General features: G+C 38.2%; 3 protein-coding genes across 6 annotated transcripts in view; all 3 read left to right on the top strand.

The window, feature by feature from the left end:
* LOC310720668 (uncharacterized protein) overlaps nt 1-7,055 on the top strand; it is a gene marked incomplete at its 5' end in the record, with an annotated part of 579,035 nt that extends 571,980 nt beyond the window's left edge. The window contains one exon of the mRNA XM_083531443.1: nt 6,331-7,055. The remainder of the gene's footprint in view (nt 1-6,330) is intronic.
* The window catches only part of ncs1a (neuronal calcium sensor 1a), a 50,341-nt gene extending 39,638 nt beyond the window's left edge, over nt 1-10,703 (top strand). For all 4 annotated transcript variants that reach the window (XM_083532035.1, XM_083532036.1, XM_083532037.1 and 1 more), the window contains 2 exons: nt 8,235-8,356; nt 9,294-10,703. In XM_083532035.1, coding sequence (XP_083388161.1) covers nt 8,235-8,333 — 99 coding nt within the window. In that variant the 3' untranslated portion in view covers nt 8,334-8,356; nt 9,294-10,703. The remainder of the gene's footprint in view (nt 1-8,234; nt 8,357-9,293) is intronic.
* LOC310720836 (uncharacterized protein) overlaps nt 3,950-15,554 on the top strand; it is a 116,735-nt gene continuing 105,130 nt past the window's right edge. Inside the window, exon 1 of the mRNA XM_083531953.1 lies at nt 3,950-5,788. Within this exon, the coding sequence (XP_083388079.1) occupies nt 4,574-5,773 (1,200 nt within the window). The 5' untranslated portion in view covers nt 3,950-4,573 and the 3' untranslated portion in view covers nt 5,774-5,788. The remainder of the gene's footprint in view (nt 5,789-15,554) is intronic.

Below are 15,554 nucleotides of genomic sequence, written 5' to 3' on the forward strand. Positions count from 1 at the left end.
CCACCATTGGAGAGTTATCCACTCGGGACAAGTAATCCAACATGGAAAGCAATGTCCGGAAAACAAAAGTAAACTCCGATGGCAACGAGTAATCCTATACGGAGACGGAGTTAGGAGACCGAACCAGCTCGAAAGGCTGGTTGTATGGATCCAGGCGATCACCAGCATGACCTTCAAGAACCGACAGCCTGTGACTCGAGAACGTGAGTTTATGTAGTCATCCCCTAAACGAGCTACAGCTGTCAGGAATCAAAGCCGGCGCGGCAAAACGAGGCAGGGTGACTGCTACCGAGGGGGGCGTGGCAGGGGGATCCCTGACAGCTACCAAAGGGGGCGTGGCAGGGGAATCCCTGACAACAACAACAGAAGTCCACATTGGTTTACACTCGTGTCAAACAAAAACAGGAATCTGAGGCTATTGTGGGCACATTATATTTTTATATATATATATATATATATATATATATATATATATATATATATATATATATATATATATATATATATATATATTTTTTTTTTTTTTTTTTTTTTTCCCAATTGTTTAAAAACATCATCACAAATGTTAATAAAAATAAACTTCGTTAATAATAAAAAAAAGAAGCAATTTTATGTTTTGCATTTCTTCTCCCTTTTTAAACAATGTATTATTTTTCTTAATAAATGTTATTAACCTGAGAAAAAGGTATTGTTATAAGTTTATCCTAATTTACTACATATACACAATATATAATTTAAGGCATGTGCATTGTGACGTATAGTAAGTGGTGTACTAGCACAAAATACTTGAGAATTACACTAATTATAAGTAGTAGTAATAATGGTGGTAAAAATCAAAAAATAATCAAATAGTTACAAAACATATTTCTAATATTTATTTATGTGAGAAGATTTTAAGGCAGTGGGGGGCTGTCAGGGCCAGCAAGGCCTTCACTGCTAATCTAAACTCTGACTCACTGGCTTACATTTATTTATATTTATATATTTTTGTCTATTAATATGTATACAATTATTTGCAATAGTCTATACTTTTCATTTGATATCTTTTCTCTCAGATGTGCTGCTTCAATTAGCAGCGCAACTAAGTGTAATTTTAGGTTAGAGTTTCTATCCAGTCATATTTTAGCCATCGATGATGCTGAGGTCAAAGGGAACTGCCATAAGCCATTTATGATAAACCCTGCAGGCACCCTGTAGCTTCAAATGCATGTTGTTTGAAGACTGTTGCTTCAAGATTTCAAGTTGACGACTCTGAGGTCCTCTAACAGGCATAGACCTGCATCTGTAGCAAACTGCACAAACTCAAATATATATGTGTGGATTTAATAGCTGTTTCTTTATTCCACAATGACTAAAAGAAGAGAAGAAATTGATTTGGTGACCTTTGATATGATGATTGATTTGATTTGATCACATTTTAAAAAACTCATTTCACTATTCATTTCAAATACCCAGGAAAACTAAAATGAGGGAAAAATGCACAGAAATTAACACAAAAAACAGGGTAATTTAAATAAATTTACTATTGCTTCTTATGCAGTAGATTATGTATGCAGGTGGCGCAGCTGTGACTGCAGTGAAAGGAGACTTGTTGAATTTTGTTAACTGGGTTTCTTGCTTCATTAAAGACATTTATTAATATAATAATAGTATTAAGATGTGGATTGATTCAAGTAGGACACCACTGAAGGCCTAGGTGTGAAATGTATGACCCACTACTGTTTAATGGTATGCATCTATGCAGTGTATAAGTGTATGCAGTGCACTAAAAATAGATTTATGAAACATATTTAGAGCCTTTACCTAAATTCATAATTATTTTTGTGTTACAAATTGCATTATAATAATATTTTATTTTAAATAAGCAGCACTTGCATGCATGCAAATAAATCTTGCATGCTATGTAATGCAGGTAAATCATCCAATATGAGTAATCATGAGAAGACAAGTCTTTTAAAGAAAATAAATCACCTCTTAAACATTACTACTGTTGTTTCAGATCAGTGTGAAGTTTACAGTATTTTCAAATCATTAATATACTGTACATCAATTATCCATAATATTAAAACCACTGACACATGAAGTAAAAAATATTGATTATCTCATTCAAATGGCATCTGTCATGCGGTGGGATATAAATAGGATCCAAGTAAACAGTCAGTTTTTGAAGTGATGTGTTGGAAGCAGGAAACATGTGCATGCAAACTGGTCTGAGCAACTTTGACAAGGACCAAATTGTAATGGCTAGATAAAAAAAAAGCTTTCCAGGTATGCAGTGGTTAGTACCTACCACAAATCATTCATGGAAAGATAGTTGGTAAAACAGTGACGTGACAAGGTCAGAGACACCCAAGACTTAGCAATGTACTTATCTTGTCTGATCTGACAGAAGCTCTACTATAGCACAAATTGCTGAAATTGTTCATGCTGTGTCTTATAGAATGGTATCAGAACATACAGTGCAAACTGGTCTGATGCCCTTGCTGACACCTGTCCACTCCCAAAAAAGCCTGCATGGGGTATAAGAACTTGACTGAACCATAAAAGAAAGTGGCCTGGTCTGTCACATTTTCTTTTTCATCATGTAGATCAGTGGTCCCCAACCCCCTGGCCGGTCCGCGGGTCAATTGGTACCGGGCCGCACAGAAAGAATACATACTTACATTATTTCCGTTTTATTTATTATCTGATTCTGAATGATGTTTTATTTCGGAAAATTACCGGATTCTCTCCACCACATCTGTCTATGACTCACTCTTGATGCAGGTCATGATGCCTCGGTCACATGTCTTACCTCCATCCGCTACCTTCTTAAAGGGGCTGCTCCGGCTGCCTACACATAATACATTACCGCTAAAAACCCCCAAGCTAGCAAAATGAACAAAAAAACAACACAGTGGATTTACGTTTTTTATTATTATATTTTGAAAATTTCAGTTTTTATTCCGGGCGTATCATTTTATTTTGTTGAATTTATCCGCCACACCTTAAAGGTCAGTCCGTGAAAATATTGTCGGACATTAAACTGGTCTGTGGCGCAAAAAAGGTTGGGGACTGGTCATGTCTTAAAGTATGCGTTAATGTACATATATGTAAAATAATGTAATGAATGACCTTACTAAAATTCAAATGCAGTGTTTCAGTCTTTCAGTCTAAATTTAGTCTGCACCAAATATAGAATTCCACTATAAAAAGATCTCTAGAAATATCAGAAATGGCCCATTGTTTGTACAAATAGCATAATGTTTTGTTGCTACAGAGAAATATTTCCAATAGTGCTTTAAAATATTTTATTTCTATAATTTATTTATTAGATACTGTCAGGCGGAAGAACGTGCCGGAAACAGAAGTGTAATCCACAAAGGTTTTTAATGAAGAACAAAAGGGCAAAGGCAAAAAACGGCAAACCAGAACGAAACTCCAGGTTTAATAACCCTGGTGAGAGCTATGACCAGAAAGTTCAAAAGAACTAAACAGAGTCCCGCAAACAAAGATAAACCAAACCAAACCAGACCAGACCAGACCAGACCAGACCAGTAGCGTACGCAGCTTGGGTAGTCCAACTATGTTTATCAGCTTAAACTGTAGAACGGACAATGAGCTGGTGGGAAACAAAGGTTATATAGCGTGGAGGCTGATAATTGCCAGGTGTAGATGATTAGTAGGTAGGAGCGCTGCCTGGAGTGATAGGTGGGTTAGGTGAAGGTGTGGCTGGTGGATCCCTGACAGATACACAGCTCATCCATTAAATTTACAGGCATGTGAACATTAAAATACACCCTCTTTCAATTTTATGGTTTTATGTATCAGGACATAATAAAAAATTATCTTGTCCTGTGACTATTCCTTTTACAAAAATAAAGCCAAAATGGATGCATTCATAACATTGAAAAGGCGAAGAAGCAGACAGGTGCTGGTAATTAAATGCCCTTAATTAACTGATCATCAGAACCCAGCCATTAGGGTTGCACAAGCCAGTGCACTCTTAGTGGCGGTCCCAAGCCCGGATAAATGGGGAGGGTTGCGTTAGGAAGGGCATCCAGCGTAAAACATGTGCCAAATCAAATATGCGGGTCACGATTAAGAATTTCATACCGGATCGGTCGAGGCCTGGGTTAACAACGACCGCCACAGGTATCGTTAGCCAACAGGGTACCGGTGGAAATTGGGCTACTGTTGGCCGAAGGAGGAGAAGGAGAGGAGGAAGACTTCTACAGAGACGGCAGGGAAAGGAGAAGTGTAGGAGAGTGGAGGTTCGGGTTGGTACTTTAAATGTTGGCACTATGACTGGTAAAGGAAGAGAGTTAGCTGATATGATGGAGAGGAGAAAGGTAGATATGTTGTGTGTTCAGAAGACCAAGTGGAAAGGGAGTAAGGCCAGAAACATTGGAGGTGGGTTTAAACTGTTCTATTATGGTGTGGATGGAAAGAGAAATGGTGTAAGGGTGATTCTGAAGGAAGAGTACAGTAAGAGTGTAGTGGAGGTGAAGAGAGTTTCTGATAGGGTGTTGATCGTGAAGGTGGAAGTTGAAGGGATGATGATAAATGTCATGCTCCACAAGTCGGCTGTGAGATGGAGGAGAAGGAAAGATTCTGTAGTGAATTAGATAAAGTGGTAGATGGTGTACCTAGAAATGAACGATTGGTGATCGGGGCAGACTTCAATGGACATGTAGGTGAAGGGAACAGAGGTGATGAGGAGGTGATGATTAGGTATGGCCTAAAGGAGAGAAATGTGGAAGGGCAGATGGTGGTAGATTTTGCTAAAAGGATGGAAATGGCAGTGGTGAATACGTATTTTAAGAAGAAGGAGGATCATAGGGTGACCTATAAGAGTGGAGGAAGGTGCACACAGGTGGACTATGTTCTATGTAGGAGATGCAACCTGAAGGAGATTGGAGACTGTAAGGTGTTAGCAGGGGACAGTGTAGCTACACAGCATCGGATGGTGGTCTGTAGGATGGTTTTGGTGGCGAAGAAGAAGAGGAGGAGAGTAAGGACTGAAAGAAGAATAAGATGGTTGAAACTGAAGGAGGAAGACTGTAGTGTGAGGTTCAGGGAAGAGGTCAGACAGGGGCTTTGTGGGGGTGAAAAGGTGCTGGATGATTGGGAAACTACTGCAGGAGTGATGAGGAAGGCAGCTAGAAAGATACTTGGTATGACATCTGGAAATAGAAAGGAAGAGAAAGAGACGTGGTGGTGGAATGTGGAAGTGCAGGAGAGCATAAGGGGAAAGAGGTTAACAAAACAGAAGTGGGATCGACAGGGTGATGAGAAAAGTAGGCAGGAGTACAAGGAGATGCGGCAGCAGGTAAAGAGGGATGTGGCGAAAGCCAAGGAAAAGGCATACGAGGAGCTGTATGAGAGGTTGAACACTAAGGAAGGAGAAAAGGATTTGTACCGATTGGCCAGGCAGAGAGATCGAGCTGGGAAGGATGTGTTGCAAGTTAGAGCAATAAAGGATGGAGATGGAAATGTGTTGACTAGTGAGGAGAGTGTGTTGAGAAGATGGAGGGAGTATTTTGAGCAGCTGATGAACGAGGAAAATGAGAGAAAGAGAAGGTTGGATGATGTGGAGTTGGTAAAGCAGGAAGTGGATAGGATTAGTAAGGAGGAAATGAGAGCAGCGATTAAGAGGATGAAGAGTGGAAAGTCGGTTGGACCAGATGACATACCGGTAGAAGCATGGAGATGTTTAGGAGAGATGGCAGTGGAGTTTTTAACCAGATTTTTTAACAAGATTTTGGAAGGTGAGAGGATGCCTGAGGAATAGAGAAGGAGTGTGCTGGTACCGATCTTTAAGAATAAGGGAGATGTGAAGACCTGCAGTAACTACAGGGGAATTAAGTTGATCAGTCACACCATGAAGTTATTGGAAAGAGTAGTGGAAGCCAGGCTGAGAGAAGAGGTGACCATCTGTGAGCAACAGTATGGTTTCATGCCGAGGAAGAGCACCACAGATGCCTTATTTGCTTTGAGGATGTTGATGAAGAAGTATAGAGAAGGACAGAAGGAATTGCATTGTGTATTTGTGGATTTAGAGAAAGCATACGACAGAGTGCCAAGAGAGGAGTTATGGTATTGTATGAGGAAGTCAGGTGTGTCAGAGAAGTATGTGAGGGTGGTGCAGGACATGTATGAGGACAGTGTGACAGCAGTGAAGTGTGCAGTAGGAACAACAGACTGGTTCAAGGTGAAGGTTGGACTGCATCAAGGATCGGCCCTGAGCCCTTTCCTGTTTGCAGTGGTGATGGACAGGTTGTTTGCGGATGATATTGTGATTTGTGGTGAGAGTAGTGAGCAGGTTGAGAAGAGCCTGGAGAGGTGGAGGTACGTGCCGGAGAGAAGGGGAATGAAAGTCAGTAGGAGTAAGACAGAGTACATGTGTGTGAATGAGAGGGAGGGCAGTGGAGTGGTGCGGTTGCAGGGAGAAGAGGTGGAGAAGGTGGAGGAGTTCAGGTACCTGGGGTCAACAGTGCAAAGTAATTGAGAGTGTGTTAGGGAAGTAAAGAAAAGAGTGCAGGCAGGGTGGAGTGGGTGGAGAAGAGTGACAGGAATGATTTGTGATAGTAGTGTATCTGCAAGAATGAAACGAAAAATTTATAGGACTGTGGTGAGACCTGCGATGTTGTATGGTTTAGAGACAGTGGCATTGAGTAAAAGGCAGGAGGCGGAGCTGGAGGTAGCAGAGCTGAAGATGTTAAGGTTTTCGTTGGGAGTGACGAGGATGGACAAGATTAAAAATGAGTTAATTAGAGGGACAGCGAATGTTGGACATTTTGGTGACAAGGTGAGGGAGGCAAGATTGAGATGGTTTGGACATGTGCAGAGGAGGGACATGGGGTATATTGGTAGGAGAATGCTGAGGATGGAGCCACCAGGTAGGAGGAAAAGAAGAAGACCAAGAAGGAGGTTCATGGATGTGGTGAGAGAAGACATGCAGGTAGTTGGTGTAAAAGAGGCAGATGTAGAGGACAGGGTGGTATGGAGACGGATGATCCGCTGTGGCGACCCCTAATGAGAGCAGCCGAAAGAAGAAGAAGAAAAATTAACTGATCATCAGCAAGTGTAGCCACCTCTATAAAATACCAAATTTTATCAGTTTGCTGGTCTGGAGCATTCAGGTCTGTGTTAACAGACTATTTTCCGGTAGTGGATGTCCCAGAATATTCACCCCAAGGTCAGACTGTGCAACGTATAGAGACATTGCAAAAAACACAAGAGTTACAGGCCTCAGTTAGCATGTTAAATGTGAAATTTATGACAAAACAAATAGCAAGAAACTGAAGAAGTATGTTTAAAAGTATTGCCAAGAGAATGCCTCTTCAATCTAAAAAGAACCGTTTGCAAAGTTGCATCTGAACAATCCACAACACTTCTGATGCAGTCCTTCCGACAGATGAGACCAAAGTGGAAATGTTTGGCTATAATGCAGAGAGCCACATTTGGCAAAAACCAAACACAGCATATCAGCACAAAACACCACAAACCTGCTGTCAAGCATGGTGGTAGAGGGGTGATGATTTGGGTCTGTTTTGCAGCAACAGGACTATGATCCAAAGCACACCAGCGAATCTATATTAGAATGTCTGAAAAAGAACAGAATCCTAAGAGAGCTGTGCATAAACAAATGCCCACAAACCTCAGGGATATAAAGCAACATTGTAAAAAAGAGTTAGCCAGGATTCTTAACAGTGATGTGAGAGACTACTAAAGTCATCCAGTACACAATTACTTCAAGTTATTGATGCTAACAGCGGCTCTACAAGCTATTAAATCATAAAGTGTACTTAGTTTTTTCACACATAGATTCAAATTTTTTTTTTTAAACATAAAAACAGAGTACTAGGTCATGTGGTGCTGGTCATCTGAGGTTGCATTTACCCTATGCTAAGACTTGATTAGATTAGATTAGATTAGATTAGATTAGATTAGATGATTTTATCATGTTTTAACTTAAAACCTGTATGTAAAGAAAACACAAGCAACATAAAATGGTTGAAAACGGTTGAAAACACGTACTCAGAGCCAATGTTTGGCTACTTTTACTGTATATTATGAATGCACTATAGATGTATACACATAAACAATAGATAATTCTTACTTACAGAAGCAGCTGTGATCAATTTTAGCATTTTACTAGCTTGGCACAGTGACAGAATTGTTGCATTGCAAAACCCTGTTACTGATTCTAAGTTTGAGTTTGAGGAAAGAATGCATGTCTTTATTACCAGAATGCAGATGGGATGTTGACACTACAGGAATTTCAGGAGGGTTCCAAGGCAGATCCTTCCATTGTACAGGCACTGTCACTCTACGATGGACTTGTGTAGCCAGACACAAGACCTGGCACACAGTGAGTATCCATGTCTCTCCATTTATTTATTGTTCATTTAGACACTTTCTGTAAAAACAACATTGCTGTAAAGTATTGCTGTTCACGGCAGTTGCACTGTGCTGCTTTATCACAATTCCAGGGTCACAGAGTCAGTCCTAAACACAAACCATTGTCTGTTTGGAGTTTTGCATGTTTTTCCCATATCTGTATGGGTTTGTGGGTATTTCTTTGAGTTATCTGGGTTTTCTCAGATATACTGGTAGGTGGATTGATTAATTTAAATTACCTTTAATGTGAATGTGTGCGAAAAAAGTGTGTTTGCCCTCTGATAAATTGGTAACTAACTGCTCTATATAGCAGCAATAACAGTCAAACCCAGACACAACTAAATTTAAAAGCTTTGATTGTAAAAACAAAACAAAACAAAAAGAAAACAAAATGAAAATACAACCCTATGAATCATTCTTTCAATTTACTGTATTGTATGCATGCATTTTTAATAGAACCACTTGAATACCTACTCATTCAGGCTGTCATACCATCAACCAATAGATTGTATGATCTAGGTCAAGTGCTTCAGTCAATGTTCACATAAAACAGCAGAATGAAGGAAAAATCTTCACCTTAGTGACAATTGGCTATTGGCATGTTGGTGCCTGAGTATTTTAGAAACTCTCTAAATATTGCCCTCTAGAGTTTACACAGAAGGGTGTGGGTAAAAACATGACTGAACTGCAGATTAATGTTTTTTCTAATTTTTAATTGTACAGTTCCCATCACTGCAGCGTTATTTTTTACATTCTGATATTTGATGTGAACATTTACTAAAGCTCTTTGCCTGTATGTATTATTTTATACGTAGAACTGCTGTCACCTGTTTGGCTGTAGATTGTATATTAGAAATTGATACTTGAAATAGAGGTTTCTTGTGCAGTGATATTTTGTGTAATTGCAGGTTACCTCAACAATCCATTTTTCCACCCTGCTTGCTCTTTGAGGGAAGCTGATGTGTTACCTGCTTCAACTGTGTACTGCATTGATGCATCGTCTGGGATGATGTAGTCACAGCTCAGCTGTTAATAATTCATCTTTATAGAAAAAAATAAACACAGATCAAGGCAACAGTACAGATTGTGCCTACAGAATTATTCTCAAGATTCTTGTGGATACAATGAACTAAGTAATTTCCTTTAAAGGAGAAAGAAACACCCATGCATGAGCATTGCACATATTAAAAATCAGTATATTACTGAATAAAGACCATTAGAGCTGTCCATTTCATTTTGTTCCATGGAGCAAAAAGAAAGTTTTATCAAACTCTTGAGGGACCTCCAAACAGGACATATTCTACAGACCTTCCATATAAATATTTAACAAATGAATACAACTTTAAACTGTGTTATTGAATTGTAGATTGTGTACAATGACATGAAATGCTGTGATTGAAAATGAAGTGAATATGTATTATAATTTGTCTCTTGTATGCAGTATTGAAGTATTTATTTATTTGTTTTTAACTGTTCTGATCACAATTGCAGTGTAAATTTCTGCTGTGACTGTACTGCCCTTGCAATGCCTCTATGATCATACTGGGGCATGTAACTTGCGTTAGGCCCTGATATGGTGATTGTTTATTATTGCTTCTCTTACTAAACGTTGCATATTATGCACCCAGAAAGTGATAGAGCAGAGTTGTCAAGATTTCCTCATATGCCCCAAAAGGAAGTGTTCTTAATTTACATCAAATGTGTAAAAGATTCAGATTCCATTTCAAACCATTTTTTGAATCAATCTTTTTTACTTACTTAACAGAAATCTAAGAAAAAAGAGTCCAACCCAATAAGCTCTGTTTGATAGCTAGAAACAACACCAGATAGAAAAATGTTTACATCATGTCAACATTGTTAAATGCAGAACAGAGAGGGCACACCTTGATGGCTGCCAGAAGCTTCTCATCCCTCTGTACAGAGTGATATCATTAGGTATTGTGGTCTGTGATATTATTTTCTACAGTACAAACAAATCTGAAATCAAAGAAAGTTTTTTTTACAACAGAACAGTATTTGAAAATGCAGCACCTTCTCCAGCATGAAATATGAGCATGAAGTATGTATTCATTTCCTGTTTGTTTACACAAACAGCTGACTTCTCTTTTAACATGGCAGTAGACAAGTCTTCATTACTTACAATGTGTTGGCGATCAAAGTCTATTATGTACTACATTTGATAGTCTTTGACATAGAAAAACGCATTTAAAACTGTTCAAGATAATATTGTTTTAAGGGAAAACATAGTAAGAATTAGAAAAATTACATTAAGGCATTCTTTATAAGAATAAAACACCCTATCTTGGTCTGTGGATAAATGGTTAGGGGTTCAGTGTATTTGTTTTAAAGTATTTGTACTTTGTTACTTCCCACCTCTGGTTAGAAATACAACTTTCATTTATGTACTTAAGTAGATTTTTCTGGTATCAGTACTATACTATTGATTTTTTGGGCAACTTTTAACTTTTACTCATTACATTTTTACAAAATATCTGTACTTTCTACTTGTTGTCAGCCCATTAACCTATTTCCTGTCATTGCACAGCTATCGCACCACAGACGTAGGATAGTTTACAAAGCTAACAATGAGCAAGGCAGAAGGCAACAAGAAGTATAGGGTTAATGTGGATGAGACAGAGGGAGTCAGTAATGTAAACATGACTGAGAACAGAGACATAGCTGATCACCATCATCTTTTCCCTGCTTGTGTTCTATATGGTGGATTTTCATCCTGGACACATTTATTAGGTAACACAATTGGAAATGCGTTTTGTATTAATATATTATTTAGGGCTGTCAAAATGAAAGTGTTAGCAGGCATTAATTTTATTAATGTGCACATTTCTGTTTGACCAGATTATAAAAAAATATAAATAAATGCATAGAAAAGAGGCGAAATTTATCCACCATGATGCGCACAATTAACCCTCTGGGGTCAACAAACGCTTTTGTGGAATTATTTTCTCATAACGCCAAAATTTGCTTAAAATATTTAGTCTTTTTTGATTATATAAATAAGAGCAATACATCATTACAAACTGTAAAGGGTCTACTTTTACAACCCCAAATCAGAAAAAGTTGGGACAGTATGGAAAACACAAATGAAATAAGAAAGTAGTGATTTCTAAATTTACTTTGACTTGTATTTCATTGCAGACAATATGAACACAAAATATTTCATGTTTTGTTTGGTCAACTTCATGTCATTTGTAAATATACATCCTTTCATGTCATTCAGACCTACAACACATTCCAAAAAAAGTTGGGACAGTAGCAATTTAGGGCTAGAAATTAGGTAAATTGGTTAAATAATGATGTGATTTGAAACAGGTGATGTCAACAGGCGATTGTTATTATGATTTGGTACAAAAGCAGCATCCAAGAAAGGTCTAGTCCTTTAGGAGCAAAGATGGGCAGAGGATCGCCAGTTTGCCAACAAATACGTGAGAAAATTATTGAAATGTTTAAAAACAATGTTTCTCAAAGAAAGATAGGAAGAGATTTGGATATTTCACCTTCAACAGTGCTTAACATAATTAAAAGATTCAAGGAATCTGGAGGAACTTCAGTGCGTAAAGGACAAGGTCGCAAGTGTAACCCACCTAAGGTTACTGGAGTGCAACTCTCTATTCTGCCTGTGGGTGGCCCATACACCCCAGGTAATTCACTTAAATAACAAGCACGCTTTTCTTCCGGTGAAAAAGTTGCTAAAAAGCAAACGAGGACTGGTTAAAAGCTGTGTAAGAGAGAGATAAGCCGCATGAGAGTGAGCTTCTCAAGATACCTCCGATTGGTTTTTAGAAAGGGATAGACCATCTGAATCGGACACTTGCGGTCAGTGGCGAGCCAACCGCAGAAGTGAACGGATCAAGAGCCCGGTGTGGCCAGCCGTGGCATCTTTGGAACCAGCATCATCCTGTGCCTTCATTTGTGATACAGATAAGAACATACGTAAACCTACCCGGGTAGTGAAAAGAACATATTCTATGAAACACACACACACACATCAACAACTTCCATGGACCCTTTCTTCATTTGAGGTTTTTTATTTTTAGTTTATTGTGCGCTGTGCACTCAGGAAGCCTTCTTAGGTAGGCAGGGAATGTAAATAACTGGCATTTATTTTGTGTAATACATTTGTTCAAATTTACCTGTTTTGTGTTGTCTGTTCTCTGATGACCGTTTACTATTTCAGGCTCCATAGTCGTATCTAGAGCTTTTGAAACTAGCCCAGCTTTATTTTCTTAATGCTTAAATTAGGTATTAGTTACACTAACCTGAGAAAGCGGTTACACAAGCCTAAGCTAAACAACCGTGATCTCCGATCCCTCAGGCGGTACATCATCAAGAATCATCATTCATCTATATGCGATATCACCACATGGGTTCAGGACTACTTTGGCAAACCTTTTTCAAGTACCACAAAACGTAGTTACATCCACAAATGCCAGTTAAAACTGTACTGTGCCAAAAGGAAGCCCTATGTTAACAGTGTCCAGAAGAGGCATCTGGGATGTACCATCACACAGTGGAAACGTGTACTGTGGTTAGATGAATCAGTATTTCAGGTATTTTTTGGGAGGAATGGAGGCCGTGTGCTCCGGACCAAAGAAGAAAAGGATCATCCAGACTGTTACCAGCAACAAGTCCAAAAGCCAGGGTCTGTCATGGTATGGGGTTGTGTCAGTGCCCTTGGCAAAGGTAACTTGCACTTCTGTGATGGCACCATTAATGCTGAAAAGTACATAGAGATTTTGGAGCACAATATGAAGATATCTTTTCCAGGGATGTCCATGCATATTTCAACAAGACAATGCAAAACCACATTCTGCACACATTACCTGAGTACATAAGTCCTGGCTGCAGAGGAAGAGGGTACGGGTACTTGACTGGCCTGCCTGGAGTCCCGTCCTGTTTCCAATAGAGAATGTGTGGCGAATTTTAAAGCGCAAAATGCGACAACGAAGACCCCGTACTGTTGCCCACCTTAAGACTTGTTTGCAGGAAGAATGGGACAAAATTACACCTGAAACACTTCATCACTTGGTGTCTTCAGTCCCTAAATGTCTTTTAAGGAATGGCAACATTACAAAGTGATAATTCTTTGCTGTCCCAAATTTTTTGGAATGTGTTGCAGGTCTGAATGACATGAAGCTGACCAAACAAAATATGAAATATTTTGTGTTCATATTGTCTGCAATGAAATACAAGTCAAAGTAAATTTAGAAATCACTACTTTCTTTTTTTATTTGCGTTTTCCATACTGTCCCAACTTTTTCTGATTTGGGGTTGTATTTGTATACACTCATAATAACAACAAAATGCTCTGCTTTTGTAAAATAAAGCCGTTTCTGACTCTGTCATCTCTCCTAACAGACACCTAAATGTAACAACCTGAATCTCAGTGAATACTTGCCTCACAGACATAATAAAAATATTAATAAAAAGCTTGAAATGTCCACCTTAAAATATACAATTATTATCTTATTATGTAGTCCGTATGAAAGTTAGAAGAGGTATAGTTTCTCCGGTATCACCTCATTAACCATCCATGTGGAAACATAGCAAAGGTTTTGTTTGTTGTTCTGATGATTTACGTAATTTAAAACACCATAATTACTTTAAAACATTTACAAGAATATATTAAGTATGGTTTAGCTAATAATGAACATACATTTGCATAAAGCATCTATATTTGTCCATGCCCATGTTGGTTAGAATAATAAAAACTTGAAAAGTATTAATTTAAGGTAAAATGTTGAGTTGACTCATGACAATCATGCAATTAATCGTGATTAAATATTTTAATCGATTGAAAGCCCTAATATTAATATGACGTTACGTCCAGTTACCAGCGTGACACTTAAACAGTTAGTAGTAATGGCTACTTTTTACTTAAGTACATGTCAGAGCCCAAACTTCTTTTCTTTAACTTGGGAAAAAAAAGTATAGTCAATACTTCAATTTTTACTAAAGTATTTTAAAACATGAGTATCTGTACTTCTACTTAAGTGAAGGATGTGTGTAATTAAGTGGTTTTGAAACAGAATTCTTTGTGTTTTTTTAGAGAAAGCTACATTGTGATTAATAAAGCTTTCCCTTAGATTAGCAAACTTTATCGAAATGTGTTAAAATTATTATTAAGGCTAAGAGATATGTTATAACATTTAAATTACATTAACTATGTGTACATTAACTAACTGACATTTAATTTCACACCTAGCCCATCAGCGGTGTCCTACCTGAATCAATCCAGCCCTTAATACCATCATTACCATGTGTAGCTGCCCATTGGTATCCATAAACGAGACACAGAGAGTTTCCGACTGGTGCTTCTTTCTTTATTTCGCTCGTGAAGAGCACCATTAAGCTATAGTTTGCACAGCACCGTGAAACTACACAAAGAAACAACATAACAAATAAATACTACTTATATACAAAAAATACTATAAATAAAGTTCACATTTACAGAGAAACAGATGAAATATAAATGATGAAGAGAATGAAGACAATATAAAACGATTAATTCAATTCAATTCATTTTTATTTGTATAGCGCTTTTAACAATGAACATTGTCTCAAAGCAGCTTTACACAAATAATGTGGTAATTAAAAGTGAATATGTTCTTTATAAGTAAGTTTGTCCCTGATGAGCAAGCCGGTGGCGACTGTGGCAAGGAAAAACTCCCCGAGATGGCATAAGGAAGAAACCTTGAGAGGAACCAGACTCAAGAGGGAACCCATCCTCATCTGGGTTGCACCGAATGTCCATTTATAGCAGATATACAATGTTGCGGGGTACAGTGTTGATGATCAGAAGCGAAAAGTAATCCTGAGTCAGTGTAGGAGACTGTTGAAATTAACTACAGTCCAATTTATCCTTAAAGCTCCCGTTCTTACTCCGGAATTTCATGGAACCACCCAGGATTAATTACCAAGCAGAGCTCAATGATCAACATGTACATGCTAACAAGCTCATAGGACTTTGAAATAAACTACAACACGTAACATATGTCGACGTCCCATACACTCTGATTTACCAAAGGGAACTAAGATGAAATTAAGCAGAATTTAGCCTCTGTTCACTGGAAAACACATGTATATTCATAGACTGTGGATGAACATGAATCTTCGCTTTTCTCTCTGCTGATCTAATTACTTTTGCGTTA

The sequence above is a fragment of the Silurus aristotelis genome (genome assembly GCF_946808225.1).
Source record: "Silurus aristotelis genome assembly, chromosome: 26".
NCBI lineage: Eukaryota > Metazoa > Chordata > Actinopteri > Siluriformes > Siluridae > Silurus > Silurus aristotelis.